General features: G+C 40.0%; 1 protein-coding gene across 7 annotated transcripts in view; it reads left to right on the forward strand.

Moving 5' to 3' along the window:
• The window catches only part of COL11A1 (collagen type XI alpha 1 chain), a 237,297-nt gene that overhangs the window by 76,600 nt on the left and 137,558 nt on the right, over positions 1-23,139 (forward strand). For 6 of the 7 annotated variants that reach the window (XM_039483995.1, XM_039483989.1, XM_039483992.1 and 3 more), the window contains 10 exons: positions 225-287; positions 2,058-2,099; positions 2,509-2,571; positions 3,939-4,013; positions 7,460-7,543; positions 8,513-8,569; positions 13,099-13,152; positions 14,854-14,907; positions 15,020-15,073; positions 15,681-15,734. In XM_039483995.1, coding sequence (XP_039339929.1) covers positions 225-287; positions 2,058-2,099; positions 2,509-2,571; positions 3,939-4,013; positions 7,460-7,543; positions 8,513-8,569; positions 13,099-13,152; positions 14,854-14,907; positions 15,020-15,073; positions 15,681-15,734 — 600 coding nt within the window. Of the gene's footprint in view, positions 1-224; positions 288-924; positions 1,021-2,057; positions 2,100-2,508; positions 2,572-3,938; positions 4,014-7,459; positions 7,544-8,512; positions 8,570-13,098; positions 13,153-14,853; positions 14,908-15,019; positions 15,074-15,680; positions 15,735-23,139 lie in introns of those variants that run through there. The other variant, XM_039483996.1, reaches the window with a different exon arrangement.

Below are 23,139 nucleotides of genomic sequence, written 5' to 3' on the forward strand. Positions count from 1 at the left end.
TCTATAGATGCTACAGGATTAGTTAGATAATTAATGTTATTCCACTGATTTCTTGTTTTTTTTAGTATTTAGCACTTTTGTCTGATAGGATTTGTGTTTGTGATACATTTTTCATGGCACAAATCCACTCCAGCTTTAGTTTTAAATAACAGAGTGTCTGTGCTTCTCATAATGCACAGGGTTCTTAGGCCTAATGTATATTTTCATTTTTTTCCATTTGGCAGGTGACTGGGCATGGTGCTTATGGAGAAAAAGGACAGAAGGGAGAACCAGCTGTGGTCGAACCTGTAAGTACGTGGGTGGAGATTTTCTTTTGTGAAGTGCCATGGGATTTTCATAGATAATTATTTCAGTGACAAACCATGTCACCTATGGCTAGGAAGTCAGGATATTATATGTTATCTCCTCCAGTATTATCCTGTGGACTAGCAACACAAATGATAAAGAAGAGCCCCACAGACACACCTTCTTCTGCCATATACTGGGCCAACTCTGATGTCCCTAAGACAGACCAAACCTTTTTGTGGACAAGAAATAAATAGCCTCAGAAGAATTGGTCCTGTTAGTTTTCATCTTACTGTCCCACACATCATGAGACCAACCAACAAAATCCCTGTTTGTTTACTGAAAAACTTGCTTTTGATGTTGTAACATGAATACATAAAAACAGCAGCACAGGGTCATGTAGCACCATCACAAAGCAACATACTGATGCTCTGCTTATTTATCCTACATTCAAATTTGTGAACATTAGCAATGGTAAGGGAGCAGCCTAAAGAATGCCTCTCAGCTGTGAATAGTAATGGAGGCAGTGAAGCAGCTTCTACACTAAGACACAGTTATGTTGTAGCATTGTAGTTTGGATGAATATTATAAACCTGCTTTAAAATAAAAATACTGAAATATCTTGTCTTAACTTTATAGAGTGGCTAGCAGAAGCTGAGTGCTACTGTCATTTAATCCTCTGGAAGTCTGAATGGCTCTCCAAACATGTATTTGACTGGAGTGGAAATAAGTGTGGTAATTTTTAATTAGGTCTTAATGGCAGTTTGTATCACAAAACTATTACAGAGCTTAGTGTTTCTAGAAGTCACTGGTCACAAAAGGTAAAAGATGGTAACAGAGAATGAGTTGCAAGTCAGGAATGAAATGCAATGACAATGAGATATAGAAAAGCTCAGACTTCATTATCCCAGAAAATGTCTGGTTCTTATAAACTACTGTCATTCCCCACTGCTATACTTAAATTCTCTAGCCGTATTTTTAAAAAAATCAGTTGTGAGTCAGGCTGCATACAGCATAGCATGCTAAAAATCTCCCACATCAGTGTGTAAAAAGGAAGTTTCTGAAGCCAACCTAATATTTTTAAAGCTTCTACTGTAGTAATAGAGGCTTCACCAATATTCCATTTTGAATTTCCTCTTGGAGCAAAATCCTCAGAGCAGCTCTTTGATACCAAAAGCATGGTTTCAGGAGAAGGTTCTGGATGATATCATAAGTGTGTGTGTGTATGTGTGTGTGTGTAGACATGCACATAACTCCATGAAACAAGTAATTCAAGATCTTCCCTACTTTTAAAGTTGGAGAACTATAAGGTACAGTACAGCTCCTTCCTAATTGTACTAAATGACCTCGGAAGCCATCAGCAAAACTGTACTTGCATAAAATGGAACAAAACCAGGATAATGTTAAATCAGCATATATGAGTTATCATTGTGCCTATTCTGCTAATGTTTTTTTTTCTTGAAAATTGATAGCACAGAAAGTGTGACATTGCCCAGGATAATTTAGGAAATTTCTGTGCAATTATTTTATATGCTACAATGGCTGCACTGAAAAGTACAAATTATAGTCCCTGAGAGAAAATGTTAACCTTAGTAGTTATGGAGAGAAGATTTGTTGTGCTTTGATGAGAACAGACAGATGGGTATGGAAGTGAAAACATAAGGATTATAATGTCATAAGACTCCTTGCTAATTTTATTGCAATTGTAATTTATTCTTTGCTTTTTACACTTTCTCTAAAAGATAATGAGTCTGGTGTCATTTTTTCTATAGGGGATGCTTGTTGAAGGACCAGCGGGACCAGCAGGACCTCCAGTAAGTGGATATTTTCTCATTTTGTTTGGTTTTCATAGTTTAATTATAGTTTCATTTTAGTGCATTCAGTGTGTCCATTGTGCTTTGGTACTTATGAATTGACATATTTAAAAATAGAGACATTTCTCATATGTAGAATGTACTCAACACAGTAGAATAGGGCAAGATTTACAGAAGATCTCAGCTCAAGTGTTTTCAGTGGGAGCACATTGGAGTGCAGTGAACTTTTTTGAAAATCTGGCCCAATTGTGGGTGTCCAGAATTTTGAAAAACCGACTATACATTAATATAGAAAAAAATCTGCCTTATTATTTGGAGATAATCATTTATGTGTCTTAAACATAGACAATAGAACACACTGATACAATAAGTCATTCAGCATAACCACTTACGGTCTGTTTTTTCATAGGGTCTTACAGGTCCCCCAGGTTTACAGGGTGCCACTGGTCCTCCAGGTGACCCTGGTGAGAGGGTAAGTCAAAATATGGATTATTCAGTTTATTAATGGTGTATCTTGCTCTAATCATTGTAAGATTTAAATGGGACAGATGCTTAGCTAGTGTATATTGAGGTAGCTAAAGTGTAGTTCATGGAGCTGCACCAGTTTACACCAGCTGAGGATCTGGCCAATATTTCTTTTTAAGTAGCAATACATAGTGAAAACACAGGAGAAAGAAGCAATGTCCCTATGATGCATTTCTAAGATTATAGTATCTATCTAACCCCAATCTCACTGTTTTATTTTGGTGTGAATGATTTTAAAATGTAATTAAATAATCATAAAAATCCAGTTACAAATCTCTGATATAAATTTGAATGATATTTAAACAAAATGTTTGAACAATAAGCCACTCAAATGAAGAGATGAATAAAGGTGATATACAATAACAAAATCCTCACTGAAATGATGGACACAATGGATACTGTCTGTGTGAACTATGTTGGACATATTGTGATCTTTGATGGTGCAAGGACAAATGAGCTTATTAGTTAGCATTACATGATATGGTTCTTGAAAGAACTGGTGTGGTCATGCCTAAAATGATAGTCTAAGAAAACCCATGTTAAAGTAATGTATTTAATGCAGCCATTACTTAAGTCTTCAGTGTTTTCACAGGCCTTTTGTACAATTTTAAAACAGCCTAAATGTGTTCAGTTCAGGAAAATTTTCTATTGCAATATACATGAAATAAATGTCACTCAGCTTTACCAGTGACAGTTTACTGAAAAGTCTAGCATGTTCATGAAATATTTGTTTCTGGGAGGCACTGAGAATACAGCAACTGTTCACTGTATAATTTGACATTTTTGTTAGAATTCTAAATCATACCACACACTCTACATGTAGAAAATGGACTGGCATAAGCATTTTTTCTTCAACCTTTATTCTTATAGATTTAATAATTCCATATATCTTTATGGATTTAAACTGATAAAGTAACATAGAAACTTAATATTATTATAATGAAATCACTTGGAGTGATATTCCTTTTGCTTGTAAAGTTGTAAGTGATCAGTAAAATTCTACATGAAACAGCTCTCACAATAGACACATCAAGGTCATGTTTCTGCACTGGGATCTACCCTTGTAAAGTCCTAATAATTTCACTAGAATTCCATATGAATACAGAGATTTGTACTAGCAGATCCTGGTGCTGCATCAAAGCCTACTTCTTTAGCATTACAAAGAGACTCATTTAGAAATTTAGCTTATGCCACTTAGGATAGTTTTTTTTAAACACATATGAAATGTATTCACAACCTACAAGAATGAATACATGTGGCCCTGTAACTTGCAAGATGTGTTTAATTAATCTCCATTTCCTTTTGATTTCACAGGGTCCATCAGGGCGTCCTGGCCTTCCAGGTGCTGATGGTTTACCTGGTCCCCCAGGTACCATGTTGATGTTGCCGGTAAGTCCTGTTCGGGTTACAGAGTGGTCAAACTTATATTAAATAATGCTTTTGCTTCCAAAGAAGGGAATGAATTAAAAAGACAAAATAAATCTCCTGTCCTACAGCAGGTTCTGTCTTTGGAAAGAGACGTACAACAGACATTCTGAACATTTGTGATCCTTGAAGATCACTTGCTAATTTTCACAAGAGAAAAAGTGTTAGTCCTGGTTTTCCTGGCCAAATTTAAACCTGGGCGACTGAACTATGCCTGCTAAAATACCTTTATAATTTTCAATTGTCAATGGTATTATTCTCCACTACCTGTCTTAAATTATTTGGGTGTGGCACACCTGAAAGCCAAAGCCACGATATGCTTCCTGCCTTCAAGTCTCATTGACTTAATATGCTCAGCACCTTTTAAAATTGGCCTTTGGTGTGCACACATATCCAACCCAATCCTGCTTCCACTGGAGTCCATAGCAAAACTCCACAGGATTCAGGAGCAGGCACAAGCCCAAAGCTAGCATAGTATGCCGGTGTGAATGGCAATATATCAGTGTAAATCACTATAAGGTGCAGCAGCTACCGTCACAGGAATTAATAAACAGACTGCAAATACAGTGAAGTACAGTTGGTAAGATGTGATGGATAGAACTGTTTATTGGTTGTAGTTGCTGCTGTGCTGCTGGATATCTGGGAACTACATCACTGGTTAGTAAGAATGAGGAAAGAAAGCTTGTGGAAAATTTATTTTCTATTTGGAGAACAATCGGTGAAAGGTTATTATAATGAGCTGTGTTTTGAGCTGGCACCTGCAGTATAGTTCTGCTAATATATTATTAGTAGAATGATGGAAACATTTATTCACCAATAATTATTTGATAAAAATGCCATTATTTCCCCAGGAATATTATTCACAAGTTATTCTTCCAACTCTAGTCACTCTTTGAGAGAAGGGTACTTCATACTTTTAACAGTGTGCTCTACTAGGTGTGGCAAGGATGGAATAAATCAACTATAGGAAACCTGCTCAGACACTTTTGTGCATCCCACTAGGCACCTCTCTCTGCATCTTTAGATCTGTGTAAATCTGGCCCTGAGTGACTTACCAAGGCCACACCAGATGTCTGTGGTAGAGCAAGGAACTGAAATCAGGTCTTCTAGTGCCTTAAGCACAGCTTAGACTGCATTATTCAATAGACTATCTACAGCAAAGATTTCAGGGAAACCTCTCACTGTTTCTGTATCACTGGTGTAGCTCCAGCCTTGCAAGGAAGAGTTGGTATGCTGGTATAGACCAACAGCTGGTGTTTTTACCACTGTGTTATCTAACCCTGCTCTGAACATAGATGATAAAAATGCTGATAACCTGTCTACTAATGATCCCACCATTGCTAGCACCAGTGAAGCTGCACTGATAATGGGAGTTTTCTCAAAAAAGTATCCCTGTTTAAAAAAGCCTAACAAAAAAAGCAAGATATAAAATACATACTCCTGTTGTAACATTTTGTTTGCCCCACCCTCTTACTGTAAAGGGAACCTCTAAATAGTAAGGGTAATCTCAGCTTTTATTAAAAAAATGTTTTTAGCCCTTTTCCTTGCAAAGATAGCCTTGAATACATAAATCAGTCATTGAAGTTGAAAGTATGTCACTGCAATTATCCTGAACTTCACAGGTTGTTCATGGTCCCCAATATAGCCACCAGGGCTTGGATCCATCAAATGTGTCCCTCAGTTTTGGAAGGTACAAAAATAAATTTGCATTTGTGAGGATCATTACTGCTCAGGACACTTCTGACACCCTCACTGCTGACTGCCACAAGTTCCTTCCTATTTACTTCCTGCACCTTCACTAGTTACACTGCTGAGCAGCCAGTGTATCCTCATAGTACAATGGTTCTGTCCAATAGCATGAGAGATATAGATGCTGCAGCACCCCCTGACTTGAAATGGTTTCCATTATATACAGGGTTTACAGTTTGGTTCAATGGCTGTCAGCACCCCCAGTACCCTTTCCTGGTCTAATGGACTAAGCAGAGGACAAAGAACAAGGCAGTATTGCATTCTAATCTTTGCAGTAACATTGACTATCTCAAGGATTTAATCAAATCACTCAATGTTTCAGTGTTAGCTTCTCCATCTGTAACATGGGCAAATGCCCCCCCTGTGAGGTGTGTAGGTATCCATCATCTTACATAGTGCTTGAATTCACCAGAATGCACACAGACCTCCTAATGGGCCCCAGGTGCCCCTGGCTAATTTCGGCAGCTCCAACTTGATTATTATTAATTAATTATGATTGTTATTACTGTAAATGTTGACAATTCTACATTAACACCAACACAAAGAGAGGGCTCCATTCTGCAGCAGGAAGCAGGGGATGTCGAATCTTGATGATCCTTTTCCCATTTCAAATACTACTACTACTACTACTACTAAAAGATCACTTCATTTTGTAGGTGTCCCATAGAATCAGCTTGCTGGCCCTTCCACAAACCATTCCCTCTGCATAATGATGTGATAGCAGTAGAGAGACATCATTTATACTTGGAGAAATGCAGCAGCAAAAATTGTTTCATGACCAGGCTAAAAATGCTAAAATTGCCTCTGTTAAGAAGGCAATTTGACTGAATTTGGAGAAAGTTAGAAGTTGACAGAAGATGGGATTGATCTGGTTCCATGTTTTGGCACCACAAAGTAATCTGATCACCACATTCAGGACACAGTAAATTTGGATAATTGAGAATAGTGAAATAAACTATTTTCTAGTTAACATTTATATCTGCTATAATTAGTACATTTATTAATTAGTATATAATTACTATAATTAGACAAATTATAAAATAACATATTCTCTATATGTTATGTGATGTACAATATCAGTTGTATCTACCTATCTAGATAAGAATATTTGAATTCTTATTTAAAAGACTTGTGCACATCCATTTAAGTTGAGAACTTAGGAAAGGGCATAAACTATTCCACATCAGATATCAAACTGTTTTCATATCAAATCTTGACATCAATTGAATTGCATTTCTCCTAGTACTAACTAAAGTTGTATTGGCTTTTGCTACATGGTACTAATTGATTTTGGTGGCATTTCATTGTTAGTACAATTTGGCAAAAAACAGGAATCCATTCTGGTTTCCTATGTGGCATTTTAATGGCCCATTGTATAAATGAAAATAAAAGGATTCAAGTGAAATCAACAGAAATTTTACCTTTTATTTATATGGGAGAAGAACTGGGCTCAAATTCTTTTAATGGTAACTTAATATTCATACTGGAATGAGTGGGTCTTATTTTACACTCTGTTGAAGTTTAATGAAGTGACACCAGATTAAAAGTGGAATAAAGAATCTGGCCCAATACCCTAAGCAGCACTTTCTGTAGTTGCAGTGAACAAGTATATTTCTAATTTGGCTAAGTGTGAATTCTTTTTCTTTGTGTGATAATTGTAGTTCCGCTTTGGTGGAGATGGTGAGAAGGGCCCAACAATCTCAGCTCAAGAAGCTCAAGCCCAAGCTATTCTTCAGCAGGCGAGGGTAAGAATGTTAAACTGGAATAAAAATAAAGCTGCAAATACAGAGGCGACTTCTGTGAAGTTGCCTGTTATACAATGTATATATCAGGGCGAGAGAAAGAAAACATGAGCTAGATGCAGATGATAGAGACGTTTGAATGAAGTACTGAAAGTAGAAATGAAAAATAATGTTTCAATAAGTCATGAATATTATATGTAAACACACACATATTCACCCCTCCCATACACGAGACATTGATTCACACATGAATGTTAAGATGAGGGCTGTGGGAGTGAGGACAACAGATTTCATAGGCTTGCCGCGGCAGCATAGCTGCAGAGCATCTGACCAGAGTTGTGGAGGAATTTGGGATGACAGGTTGATGAGCTGTCCAAATCAGTTTATTGTCTGTCTTCCCTTGATTAATTCTGGAAAGTGTAATATATCCTCTGGAATGTGTGTATGTATGGTGACACCATCATGCTTCATTCTCGCTGTGTGGTCCAAATGGTTTAATTGAGAGATAGAAGCAATCATCAGTGTGGGATAGCACAGAAGAAATACTAAAGCATCTTCTTTAGTCCAATAGAAGAACACTTCTTAATTGCAAAGACAGATGTCCAGTTCTTAGGGTTACCAGTGGTTTATTCCTACTGAAAATATACTGATTTTATGGGAGTGGAGGACAAACTTAGTATAAATTTGTATGCATAGTCTGTTATAGTCTCATTTAGTAAACAGTAACTGGCATTTGCTGAGTAATATATTTTATGCATCACACTTGTGACAGCTTAATACACACAATCTTTTTAATATGGATTGCCAGTTGCTAAGCTTAGCAAAATAAACGTCTACTTGTGAACATGCAGTTAACCTTAGTCACCAGCCACTAGCATAAATTAATTACTAATAATCTGGCCATGCAATGAATATTATGTAATTTTTGTAGCTTCCCCTTGAAATATGTTTTTTTTTCCATTTTTTTAACAGATCGCTATGAGAGGGCCACCTGGCCCCATGGGACTCACTGGAAGACCAGGTCCTGTGGTATGTTAAACAAAACAAGGATAAAAAATGGAATACGCAAGTATTAAAAGTGCATGGTCCAAATTTCTGCCTCACTTACACCCATGCAATAAAAGTGATTTGCCTGGGGACTTCATTGGTATAATTAAGGCCAGAATTTGAGTCCATATTCATTTGAGGGGTCTTAAGTTCAGCCTGTAAGCTAATTTAATGTTTTGTATGTATTGATAGAGTACACTTTAAAACTTGTGAATGCCTTATATAACTAAATAAGCCTGTGCAGTTAGATAACCGCACCTTTCAGTATTCAGGGTGTTTACTATGGTAAATATTAGGAAATGAAAGGGAATGCTGCAGAATAATCTTACCTGTTTATCGTCGGTAAAGTAAGTCAGTACTGTAAATTGGCACAACTCCCATTGACTTCTAAAAGAGTTGTGTCTATTTACTTCAGGGCTGAATTTGGCTCACAGACTAATACTGAATGATTTTGAAGGATATTACTGTCACTGTGGTTGTAAAAATGTTCTGAGTTCAGTACCCAGTCTGCAGGGAATAAAAATCACAGCTTTTTAACAGCAAGCACATCAAATAGTTCTTAGGTCACCAGTACGTTTACCACTGTGATCTCTACACAGCATTTTAAAAGTATAGCACATGTGAGAAAAGTGGAAAATCAGGTAGGAGGCTCTGCACTTTGTAAATCACCTGACCAATCTTGTAATTGTAATTTCCTCTTTTAGGCAATGGATACATTGTAGACTCAAACAACCCACAAAATGCTGTAATTTAGCATTTACCATGTTTCAAAAAGTCATTTAAGTATAGCAACAATAATGTAAAATGATAACTGCTGGAACCAAGATTATAGGCTTTGTAGAAAACAAGTCTTTTCTAAAATTATCTCAGGTGATTATATTTATCCTCTTGGAGCCAGACAGTAGGGTTTTTCTCTAGAGTAAGTATAGCATACAAATTTGGAAGGATTCACTTAGTTTGGAAAGCAGTATTTAGTCTGCTTTGTTGGCATGGCAAAGTTGGCAGATATTTTGCCTGTTTTGTGATTATGGTGATCACTAACTGCTGTATTTTAACAATGTGCTTTGAAAAACAATGGATGAACTGCAGTACAAGGAGAAAGTTTAGCTCTCGTAATGACATAAAACACACATCTAGTTGTAAAATATATACAAAGACATGCTTAACGTTATTTAATAGCAAAGCAGGTTATTAATGTAGAACGGGTATCCATGAAACATTCATGAGGTGGTATAATTATAACACCAGGAGTACAAACACTCTTCCTCCATCTTTTTTGGCCCCTCGCTGCCTTTATGTGCTCCCTCAGAAACAGCTCATTGTTGAGTGGTAACATTGTGACATTAAGTCACTTCCCCTGCCCCATCTTTCTACCTCCTTTTTTCCCCTCCTGTCATCATCTCCCTCCCTAATTCATAGCTCACTGGATGAAGTATTGATCAGCAGGTAGGAGGGGCAAATGGACAATCACATCTTATCTATCTTCTATAGAATCCACAGTCCAGGCTCTTACCCTATTACTGCTGCCACGTATTGTTCTAGTACAGGGGTTCTCAAACTGGGTTGTGACCCTTCAGAGGGTCATGAGGTTATTACATGGGGGGGTCGTGAGCTGTCAACCTCCACCCCAAATCCCGCTTTGCGTCCAGCATTTATAATGGTGTTAAATATATAAAAAAGTGTTTTTAATTTATAAGGGGGGGGGAGGGTCACACTCAGAGGCTTTTTATGTGAAAGGAGTCACCAGTACAAAAGTTTGAGAGCCACTGTTCTAGTTGCACAACGTAGCCAAAAAGCTGTCTTAACTGCACTCCCTAAGGATTCTCTTTGTGAACGGGGAAATCCCAGGGTGCATAAAAATGGCATAGTGCCTCTCCGTCCCAGCACATAGTGGAGAGGGTATATATGGAGAGAATGGGGCTCTGTCTGGGAGCTCTCATACACCAATGGTATTTGGCTGCTGCAGTGGCCCTTTAGACTACTGGCAGCTGGCGTAATCTTGCCACATCTGTAAATTGGACCTTGGGGTGGTTTGGTACCCTATGGCCCCAGCATCATGTAGTTGTGAAGGCCTCCTTCCTCACCAAGTTATACTGAACCCCAAAAGACCAGTCCCAAGGATTGTTACTTTCTGTCTATCTAGGTAAAACTGAGTGGTTTCAGCTGAGTCCCAGCTAATAAAAATAAACAAATAAACAATTTCAGCTAAAATCATTGGGCTTCAATTGTAACTTTGAAACAAATACACAGGGGCAAATTCTTCAGTGGCATAACTCTGCCAGAGCCAATGGCATTGCCATTGTCTGTCAGCAGAGAACTTGACCCACAGACTTTTGGTTGATCACAGTTAGGCACATTTCATTACATTTATAACAAATCAGAATAAATTGGTGCAAGGTAACAAGCCAACTGATACCCTATTTCCACTGGTGTAAATCAAGAGACTAGAAGATTGCATTCAGTACATACCGACATTACCATTATATAACTGTGGTAACACTGAATCCTTTTGTAAAGAGTGGTGCAACATTGCTAGTGTATAGTTCTATTTACTGATAGTCCTGGCTACATACCACCAACAGTTTACATATTAGAAACATTGGTGGTTCTTTGTATGGAAAGTCTAGAGAATGAACCACATTAATAGCTATTTTGCCACTGAGCCACCAGGAGGCTCTAGAAATCCAGCTCTTCTGATCTGGCAAAACGTTAGGCCAAGGTTTCCAGAAGTGACTAGTAATTTTGAGTGCCTCCGATTTTAGATATATCACCTGGAAATATCTGAAAAGGGACCTAATTTTCAAACATTGCTGAGCACCTGTCCTCTGAAAGATCAAGCCCCTTGAACAAGTCTCAAGTTGAACAATGAAAAAACAAGGCTCCCAAAATCACTAGTCATTTCTGGAAGTCTTGGCCTTAATCTGTCATGTATTTTGCTAATTTAATTGTGAGAACACCAATTAAATATGTTAAGAATCATATTAAATTTATTATTAAAAAGCACTTTCTTAGCATAGCAGAGTTGTAGTTACATTAAGTGTTAGCATTCACAGTGTTAGTTAAAGCAGATTATTTATCCTTTTTTTGTCTAAGGTCGTTTCCACTGATTGTGCACATTTAAAAGTGTTTAAAAACTAGGTTGATACAGAGAACCCTTTGCTAACAGTCACCTGTCCTAGTGGGAAGCAACAGCTCAGGGCCTGATTCTTACCTCACTTAGGGCTTGATCCAGACTTCAGCTGGCACTAGATCAGGACCTTAGAGCAATTTCTCTTCATTTCAGTAGGAGACTCAGACCCCTGGTCTCAGCAAAGTTTGTCTCATATTAAGTACATAATATGTGGTGTCAAGCATTCAGTCAGAAATGCACCAATCCCTTTGTGCTTCTTAGCAGGCTTCATTCTATTTGTATACTCTGTTGGTTACTCTTTTTGAATTATGTTGGTATGTTTTTCAGTGGAACCAATATTAATGGAAAGGCAAACAGATTGTGAAAAATGTTGGGCCAGATCCTAGCTAGTCTGATTTACTCCAGCTCAGGATCTGGTATAGTGCTGTTTTTAAGCCCCAGCAGGGCCGGCTCCAGACCCCAGCGCGCCAAGCGCGCGCTTGGGGCGGCGTGCCGCAGGAGGGCGGCAGGCGGCTCCGGTGGACCTCCCGCAGACATGCCTGCGGAGGGTCCGCTGGTCCTGTGGCTCCGGTGGACCTCCCACAGACATGCCTGCAGAGGGTCTGTTGGTCCTGCAGTTTCGGTGGAACATCCACCGGAGCCGCGGGACCAGCGGACCCTCCGCAGGCACGTCTGCAGGAGGTCCACCGGAGCCGCGGGACTTTCGACCGCCAGAGCGCCCCCCGCGGCGTGCCGCCCTGCTTGGGGCAGCGCTATTCCTAGAGCCACCCCTGAGCCCCGGAATAATACTATGAGATAAAATTTCAGGGCAAATAATAAGCAAGGACTGTATTCTGTGTCTCTATCTGTCTGATGCTATAACAGTGTAGAAATATAGGTATACAGATTTGTCACATGTTTAAGAGCCTGATCAGAAGATCATTGTAATCAATAGGAAGACTCTTATTGACTTCAATGACGTTTGGATCAGGCAGTCAGATTGTGCTTTATTTCTACAGTTGCACAAGGATGCTGAAGATCCACTCTCAGGTCTTACTGTCTCCTCGTTGATGCAGGAAGCAGACATGTTTTAATGATTCATGTTCTTACTGAGCTGATATTTACCTGGCAAACATTAATATAGAACACAATGGTCAATTCCTGGTCCCATTTAAGTCAATGGAGTTTTAACATTTACTTTGGTGAGACCAGGATTTGGCCCCAAGTTTGCAGACCTTTACAAAATGATCTTTCAGGTACTGTAATCGCATAGGATGATTTCATAATAGCTAACGAAAAAGCTTTTCTTTTCTGTAATTAATTTATAGTAATAGCTAACAGTTTATCCGATTAAAGTTTAGCTGGATAACTAAACTCACTGTATTTTGCATTTGTTACATAGGGCGGGCCTGGCTCACAAGGTATTAAAGGAGAAAGTGGCGACCCAGGTCCCCAGGTACAATACAACATCCTTTCATTTTTCAATATGTTACCTTTTCATGTTTTTTAGCATATGAAAATACATTCCCATTTGCAGCATATGGAAATACATCCCCCTATTGGAGAGCAACCAGTTATGTGCTTTTTACATGTAACTGAAGATGAATAATGTTTCATGTGCAACGCTGCAGCAAATGAAACAGTTACCTAGATTGTTCATTTTAAAATGTGAAAGTAACAAGCTGCTTTTCTGTAAAGAGAATCAATTATCACATGTAGAGTGTCATCTCTTGAAAACCAGTTTTAAAATTGGTGCTGCAAGCTCTTTTCTCTGCTCTGTACTGTACATGCTCATAAGTACCATTAGCATCAATGCCTGCAGTCATATGACCTTGGGCTGTGATATGATCAAATCTCATAAACTGATCAGGGTTTAACTTGACTAGTAATTAAACAGGAAATTTCCAAGAAAAAAACTTTGACACTGGAAGAAGTGGTGTTGTTGACTCAATGGATGATACCTTTCCTTCTTAGTAATTACTGCATCAATCTCGCAGTTTGATGTTAGAGAGTACTGGCCAGTTGGAATCTTTAAACTTAGACCCAAAATTAAGGTCATAAGCACTGGTGACCATTAAAGAAACTATGACTTTTTAAAAAAGTTTGGCCTATTACTTGGCCAAATACCAACTTGGGTACACATATTTAATCATGTATTAAGTGACTATCCTAAATTCCACTTTGGCACTAGTACAAAAGTAAAACATTACAAATAGCCCATTAGTCTTTCATTTTTCCTACCTGCATTTCCAGTGTGGTCCTTTGTTAGTTTTTTTTTTCTTTCTATTTCTTCTTGTGGTTGGGTGAAGCTATTCACAAGCTCGGACAGTCAGCCATGTTCTAGACAGATATGGCTGGGTCCTCTGCCCCCTCCTGTACCTCAAGGTTCACAGCCCTCCCTTAATCTCAGGGAGACCACAGGGCCAGCCTGCCCCATTGCAGCCTTCTGCTGCTGCTAAGGAAACTGTTTCTCCTAGCCCTCCTCCTCCCCTTCTAGAGCTAGCTCCCCACTTGTGTCTTCCAGCTGGGAATCAGAGCCAGTCATTTGCTGCTGCTTAGCTGGTTCCCAACACAGGCCTGCTGGGCTTCTCCTTAGATCAGGGTTTGCTACTCCCTGACTTTGAAGGTCCTTAAAGGGTCAGACCACTCTGCTGCATTGCCCTAAATTATTGGGTACTGATTCTGAGGCTTTTTTCAGCTGACATTTCCACCCAAGGTGCATATTGATTTTGGACAAGAGTGCTCCCTTAGAAACACCTAGAACTGCCTTCAATGAGAATCACATGCTCATGTGAAAGCGGAATGAGGTGTGCAGTCTGTGAAATACTTTGGAATCCCTCGGGATAGAATGTGCTGTGTAAATATAAGTTCTCATTAAATATAGGTGAATTTAATTTTAACATGGCTAAAACAAGATCTGTAAACCATGGCACTGAGATTTTCAAAGACATTCAAGGGATCTGGATACCCAGTTTTCATCACTAATTAATAGGAATTGAGGACTCCCTTAGATAGCTTTGAAAAAAATCAGTCTTGGTATTTAACATCGTATTCCTAAGTTGTTGTTTGGCTGACATGTTTGACAATTTTTAGCTAGCTGTTCTAGCTTTTTGCTGCCACATATAGTATGATTTTAAAGACTTTTGTTTAAATTCAGGGTCCTCGAGGTATTCAAGGTTCCATTGGTCCAAGTGGGAAACCTGGCAAAAGAGTGAGTAACATAAATCTGGTAAAAAATTAAATTGAAACCCAAATGAATTAACACTTTCTCATTACTCTGGATGTCAGTTGTTGGCATCTTCAAATGTTTGTATTCTTTTCAGGGTCGTCCAGGAGCTGATGGCGCTAGAGGAATGCCAGGAGAACCTGGTTCAAAGGTATGAGATCTGAGGTCATATTTCAATCATGGTGTGGATGATGCACATTTTAAATAGGCATTAAACTGCCCTCCACCACACTGCAAATGTAAAAACAATGTAGAAAGCTATTCTGCAATGAAAATGATGATTCAGACAACCAGATAAGAGGCAATAGTTGAGCATGAATCATCCATTCAAAAATATGGTAATTCATGGTAATGGACAGCAGTGTAACATTTAAGTAATTTGATTATTTGGGCTTGATTTTGATCTCACTTAGGCTGCTTTTTTTCATATGGGTGTAACTGTATTTTCTACAGCGGAGCTACTTCTGATTTATACCAGTATAATGTGTGACTAGAATGAAGCCCTTTGTCTTGATGTTAAATTTATAATGGCATAATTACAGTGGAGTGTAAAATCTGTTGCAAGACAGCTCCTCTGCTTTGACACACCCAGGGCCAAATTCTGATGTTCAGATGCATGTGCTCAACTCCAAATGACTTGTTGAGATGTGCACATATATCCATGGGCAGAATTTAGCCCACAGTGAGCAGGTATAATTTACTAAGAATATTACAAAGTGTAATAGTCATTTCTAAATCTCTAATTTTTTCTTTGTTAGGGTGATAGAGGGTTTGATGGTCTTCCTGGTCTACCTGGTGATAAAGGTCACAGGGTAAGATAAACATGAATGTTTATATGAAAGCTTATTAACATCACCTAATTTTAAAAAAACATAGGACTGTGGAGGGAGTTAAGTCAGAGAACATGTCAGAATTTCATGTTGCAGTATAGTGTCAGAATTGTATTTTTGCAAGCATTTCATGTAAAGATTCCAGTAACATGAATTGATAGTTAACAATCCACATACATATTTTTTTATTTAAATATATTTGCAGAATTTGGGCTAGATTCTTAATGGGTGTAAATTGAAGTAGTTTCCTTAAAGTCAATGGAGATATGCTGATTTACTTCAGCTGATTTACTCCAGCTGTCGACTGGGTTGAAGTAGATTATTAGAAGGAAGTTGCAATATAATAGTGTACAAATTCTATGCTGAGTATGTGTGTATCCCATGACCAGTGTAGTCATAGGGCTCATTTCCATGATGTTTCAATAGGCAGATTGTATGCCAGTGGTGCCTTCTCCTCTCTGGGACCCCCCCATTGCAGATGGGGAAGTGAGGTCACACAAAAAGTCTGTGCCCCAGCAGTGAATTGAAGCCGGGTCTCCCTTCCACTAGTGCAGTGCCCCAACAACAGGCCATCCTTTTTCCCTTGCTTTGAGGATACACAGAATTTAACGTCTTTGAACACAGAGTAATGCAGAAAGTTTTGCAATTGTTTGTTCATGTTCATGGAAAACAACATCCTTGACTTGTAATTTTTTTAAAACACCATTAAAAAGGCTTGCTCAAACAAAGTAGCAATCAAGAATACCTACAATGCTAAGCTGTATTGCTTATTGACAAGGACTGACTCAGTCCAAACACGTCAAATATCAACATTCCAGAACTAGGAGAAAGACCAGATCTGAGAGCTAATTTTGGTTGTGTCTGGCCCTGTATAGCAGTTGTGGTGGAAGAAGTCTTCCTTTTGGAATGCATCCCTATTGCAAGCGCTAGTCACAACTGCAGTTCCCTGTACTCTCCTGAATGCGGTTCTCCTGCTAGTTCTCTTGTAAGTCTTAGCCACCATAGAAGGAACTAGAAGAAGGCAGGATAATGATTCCACCCTCTTCGAGAGTGGAGCTAGCAAACCACAGATGGAAGTATATGCTGCAATCTTCAAAGGGCTTGTGCAGTAGCTACACTTCCCAGGAACTTGGGGAGACATTAAATACTTGCCATATTCCTACAGTGTAGTGTGTTGTAGTAATATTTGAAGTTGTTCTCCTCAGTCCTGTTTGTATGTAGCATAGAGGGAACTCTTATTTTTACTACAATTCACAATTCTCTCAATCATTTTTCATCAAACCCTTTCTTCCTAGAGAATAAAACAAGCAGCTGTTTGCAGATTTGAAATGTGGGTTGATCTGTGGGTGGCCAGTAGATTAAGATCTAGTCCTGTGATACTCAATTAGTTCTACCCAATTTGAGAATTTTATGTCAAGAGGTGGGCCATTTGCACAGAAGACTGACAAAATAATAATAATAAAAACCTTCAGGTGCCAATAAATAAAGACCTTGATTGCAATGTAAGTATTAGCGTTTCTGTCTTTTAACAAAGTTTACAAATCAATATTATTACCAGTGTTTGTGACAATCTCTAATAGGAGAAGTGACCAATGATTTCTGGCAAGCTTTGTGAATAGTGGTTTATAGGAGGTCAGAGTAAGGCACACACACTGGTGAAGATGCTCATCTGTCAGATGATTTCAGTGTTGGTTTTTTACCATGTTCATGGTAGAAAACCAGATTTGCAGAGGTACGTTGATCCAAACATTGTTAAGAGCTATATGGCTAGATTATGGCTATTCTGAAACTGGTCAGCATATTGAGTCAAGAAATCACAAAGTCCCATTTATCTGAATTTTTTCTTCAAGATATCTGAGCTCTGGAGCCCTACAATTTATAATTGAAAGGCACCTTCAATTAAATCAAGAATGTTCTTGGCTTCAGAAGGACAGAGTTCATCAGTAGGGCCAACAAATGGATCACGAACAAATAAAAGCAATTCCTTTGGAATTCTTAAATTCTCAAATCACATTTTAAAATTTTTGATCAGGAATTCTTGCATAATTTTCATCCAAGTTTCATTGGTAGCAACAACACACAATATGGTAAAGTGCAACATCTTTTCTGTTGTCTGTCTGAAAGATTTCAAGATTCCTCTGAAAGGCGCACATTTTTCCAAACAGATCCCTGAGACTGCTTGCACGGCCTTGGAGCTTCAAGTTGAGGGAATTCAAGTTACCAGTAATATCACACAGAAAAGCTACCGGTGACATAGAGGGGACTTCATTCATAAATTCCAGGAACTCACGAGCTATGCTGGTTTTGTAGTTTGAAAGAAATTCTATTATTTCTTTTTGAAGCACACAATCCCTCTCTATCACACGCCCCCTACTTAACCAGCGAACATTATTATGCTGCAATAGATCACTGAATTTGGCTGAAACATCATCTTGTAAAAGAGCTTTAAAAAATGAAGTTGGAAGGTAGAAGCTGAACGTATCTCATTCACCCATTTTATCACAATACCCATTGTTTTTTTTAAGTCCCCTGACAATTTACCGCACAAGATAGTCTGGTGAATGATGCAATGAAGTGTATTTAATGAAGGGTGAATCACTGCCAAATGTGAAGCAAAGCCCTTCTCTTTCGCTGTCATAGAGGGACCTCTGTCTGTAACAAGCAAGTTTACTTTCTACAGATCTAAATCTTTTTTTTTTTCAAAAAAGCCTTTAACTTTTCAAAAATTATCTCTCCTGTGGCATAGGTTTCTAATGGTAGTGAGCACAAAAATCTAACAAACAGTGATAGCTAGGCAGTGTCACTTAAATTGCTTGATTTGTCCACTGCAAGAGACTTGATGGCATTTTTAAAATCAGAAATCAGTGCTAACAAATAAACTTTCTAAATTACCTCCAATCTTCGCACTGTTGTGGAATCAGACAGGGGAACCTCCTTCACACAGTTCACAATGTCATCTTTGTTTTTATCTTCTGCAAAAAGCTCCTCCAGCATTCCCAGCATGCATTCCTTCACAAGCTAGGCATCCAGGAAAGTCTTTTTCTTTTTAGCTATTACCAACATTTTTGAAGAGAAGTAGCTGTTGCTTTTTCCTTTACAGTCGCTGATGTTGTCAGAATGACATTTGAAGTGTGATACAAAGACTTCCAATTTTCAGTTTTGTCACGTCTTGCAACATTGCCAGGACAGGCTGCGTTGAAGTTACCATGCTTTGATTCAAAGTGATGTCTCATGTTGATGACCCCACAGATAGATAAAGTGGTTTGGATTATTAAACACAAAGGTTTTGCATTTAAATGAGGTGGCATAATAAATAGAAAATCCGCTGTCCAGTTTGGGTTAAAACCTCGGTTTCTGTTGTCAAATTTCCTCCCACTTGCATTCATTTTTGGCTCAATTTCCATCACTAATGAAAAAAATGGGCAGTGTCCTAGCTCAATCCTATTGCAAGAACTTAAGACCCAGTAAGCAGTGCTTAATTTGTGCCTGGACTTACTGGGGCTGAGCCCCAGAACCTCTAGGCTTGGCAGTTCATAGTTCTGACACCTCTGGACTCCCAACCAGCAACTGCTGCTCTCCAGCTGTCCAGCTCTGAAGGCAGCACTGCCGCCAGCAGCAACACAGAAGTAAGGGTGGTGTGGTATGGTGTATTGCCATCCTTACTTCTGTGCTGCTGCTGGTGGTGGCATTGCCTTCAGAGCTGGGTGCCCAGCCAGCAGTCACTACTCTGGCCACTCAACCATTGCTTAATTTGTGCTGGGACTTGCTTGGGCTGAGCCCTGGCACTTCTTTCATTACAAATTACGCACTGCCAGTAAGTTACTAAGGAAGGCATAGGCAAATGATAGGCAGTGCATCACTATTTGTGAATTTAATTATAAACATTGTTTTAAGGTGAGCTGGTGGGCCACACAGGAATGTTTGGCAGGCCACATTTGGGCCGTGGGCTGCCTACTGAGTATCACTGATCTAATCACAGTGCATCTCTCATGTGTCCTCTGAAGACTGAGCAACCCTTCGAAAGTTGACTTAGGGCATAGCTACTCTTGCAGATGTAGAGCGCTTTGAGTTAAACCAGCCTTCGTAGATCACAGTAGGGAAAGCGCTGCAATCTGTCCACACTGACAGCTTCAAGTACACTGGCATGCAGGGGCGGCTCTAGGCACCAGCAGGCCAAGCGCCCGCTTGGGGCGGCATCCTGGGGAGGGCGTCATTTGGCTCCGGTGGAGCTCCCGCCGGCATGACTGCGGCAGGTCCACCGGAGCCCGGGTCGAGCGGACCTGCCGCAGTCATGCCTGCGGCGGGTCCCGTCTTCCCGCGGCTCCGGTTGAGCTCCCGCAGGCATGACTGCGGCAGGTCCGCTCGTCCCGGGCTCCGGTGGACCTGCCGCAGTCATGCCGGCGGGAGCTCCACCGGAGCCAAATGACGCCCTCCCCAGGATGCCGGAGCCGCGGGAAGAGGGGACCCGCTGCGGGACTGGGGAAGGGCGGCGCAGCGCTCCGCGCTGCTTGGGGCAGCCTACTTTGTAGAGCCGCCCCTGCTGGCATGGCCACATTTGCGCACTTGCAGCGGCATTGGGAGTGGTGCATTATGGGCAGCTATCCCAGCATGCAAGTGACTTCAATGTGCTTTTAAAATGGGATGGGTGGGGTGGAGTGTGACAGGGAGTGTGTTGTGTGCATGTGGGGGGGGAGAGAGCATGGGTTTTTGGGGGGCTGAGAGCATGTCAGCATGCTGTCTTCTAAGTTCAGACAGCAGCAGACTTCCCTCCTGCCCCCCGCCTCTCTCTCTCTCACACACAGCATTCCACAAAAATGATTACTTTGTCTCAGAGCCGGCTGTCAGAAAGGGAGCTTTCAAAGGCCATATCCGCATTCCTAGGCGAGTTCAAAACAATGACAAGAGTAGCCACTTGACTTAAGGGGATTATGGGACGTTTCTGGAGGCTGATCAGAGCGCAGTAATGCAACATCTCATTCACACTGATGCCCAGGCATTGTAGCCAAGGCACAGCAAACATTATTCCTCTTACCGAGGTGGAGTAGAAGCAGCGCTGTAGCCGCGGAGTCAGAGCGCTCTTTGTGCCTTGCCAGTGTGGACAGGTAGTGAGCTAGAGTGCCTGGAGCTCCTTTATTGCGCTTTAACTTGCAAGTGTAGCCAAGCCCTTAAGGTGAAGAGATCTATTGTCTGCTTTCTAATATGGTGTAGCAGAGTTGGCAAACTTTATGACCTTTAATTGTACAGTGAAAGCAACCTTTTTTGTTCTTAGTCAGAAATACGGATATTGAATTCATATTTTCTAAACAAATGTAAAATATCTGAAAATATTAATAAAAAGAAATAAAGAAAGCCTTTTCCAAGTCTTCCATCCCATTGTTTGGAAATCACTATAATACAGGGTTTTTCAAACAGGGGTCGCTGCTTGTGTAGGGAAAGCCCCTGGCAGGCCGGGCCGGTGTGTTTACCTGCCCTGTCCGCAAGTCCGGCCGATCGCGGCTCCCACTGGCCGCGGATCACTGCTCCGGGCCAATGGGAGCTGCTGGAAGCAGCGGCCAGTAAGTCCCTCAGCCCATGCCGCTTCCAGCAGCTCCCATTGGCCCAGAGCAGCGATCCGCGGCCAGTGGAAGCCGCGATCGGCCGGACTTGCGGACGGGGCAGGTAAACACACCGGCCCGGCCTGCCAGGGGCTTTTCCTACACAAGCGATGACCCCTGTTTGAGAAACCCTGCTATAATACTTATTAAAATGAGAGTCCTCTAAATATTTAGAAAGTATGACAAATCTGAAAGCAGTCCCATTCAAAGCTAAAGCAGATAACTGCAGCCCTTCAGATTCATGTTTAGTGAGAAGACATAATGCAAGGAGCTGTTTGCATAAACATTCACCTCTGTACTCCCTGTAATAAAAAAAGCACAGCGGAAAAAGAAATAAATCCTTTTCTCCTGTAGTTATATTTTATCTGCAAGAATACTGATGTTGTTTAAAAAAAAACCCCACCAACCTTTAGCATATTCTTTTTAGGAATCTTTTCATGTCTAGTCATGTTTGAACTGGGAACACATACTATAATTTCTGGACCGGATGTCTGTCTGGAAGACATATGCTTTAGGCAACCACAAATTATTGAGCTCCCTATAGGAGTAACTGGATGAAATTCTATGGCCTGTATTATATAAAGAGGTTAGACTACATCATCTAATGGTTCCTTCTGGCATTAGCTCTATGAATCTATGAATTTGCATGCAATTTAAGTATTTAGATTTATGAAGAATATGCCTATCCAAAGGTATATCAAATGTATATAAAAATGAAAGAATAAAAAACAGTCTAAAACTAAAACTTAGAGATCCCCCAAATTAAAGACTTCCACCATGCCCATCCTATCCATTCAGACCTTGTTCTGTGTTAGCAGACCAATGGAAGAAGAGAATTTGAAGGCTGAGGACACCTTACTGATAATGAGGTTCCTTCAACCTTATGATTAAACCAGGACATTGTTAACCCAAGCTCCTAAAATGATCTCAACTGCCACAGTATTACAATAAGACTGAGGTAGCCTCTCAGATAAACCAAGAGCCAACCAGCTGAAAGATTTATAGATTTAAACCTATATGTTAAATTGCACCCAGAAAGTAATTAGAAGCCAGGTGATGGACTATAAGTGTCATGTGCTGCCTTCAATAAATGTCGCTTAACACATAGGAAGCTGCATTCAGTCTGCACCAGTGAATGTTTTTGAATAGTGTTAAGACATAGCTGCATGTAGAACGTAACTCAGCTTTGAGGCAACAAAGGTGCAGTTAATAGAATCTCACTATCTTTCTTAATGACCCCACAATCACATTGAACAGAAGAGCAGTGGAATAAACACCTGCCATTCCTTATATAAGAGGCACCTTGGGGTAAATAAGCAAATCACTGAAACCTCCCCAGCAGCTCTCTGAAGGAGAAAAAGAGTGAGAAAGGAGACACTCAAGAGTGATTCCATATAACTTTTCTAGGATTCACAGCTGTGGTCAGCACCTTGGAAACATGTCTAAAGCTAGAAGAATCAGCATGAATACTTTTATTCAGTCCTACTTATCACTGATTAAAAATCCCCTCTCCAAAAAATCCCCTCTCCAAAAAGAGCTCAATCAGTTGTGTTTAAGTTATGCAGCACACTGGCCTTCTTTAAAAAAGAGAAAAGAAAAATAAATCCTAACCACATCGGTCCAAAATCTGCTAAGGCTCTGTTTACGTATGCCTGAAAAGCACCAGTATGGCCATTCTCATGTTCGTATGGCAGAACCAAGCCTTACATGCAGTAACAATGATATGATTATTGAACATTTCTGAAATGTTAATCCTTCCTCACATTAATGTTGATTTGTACCTGTTTGCTATT

This window comes from Mauremys reevesii, linkage group 8, assembly GCF_016161935.1.
Source record: "Mauremys reevesii isolate NIE-2019 linkage group 8, ASM1616193v1, whole genome shotgun sequence".
Taxonomy (NCBI): Eukaryota; Metazoa; Chordata; order Testudines; family Geoemydidae; genus Mauremys; species Mauremys reevesii.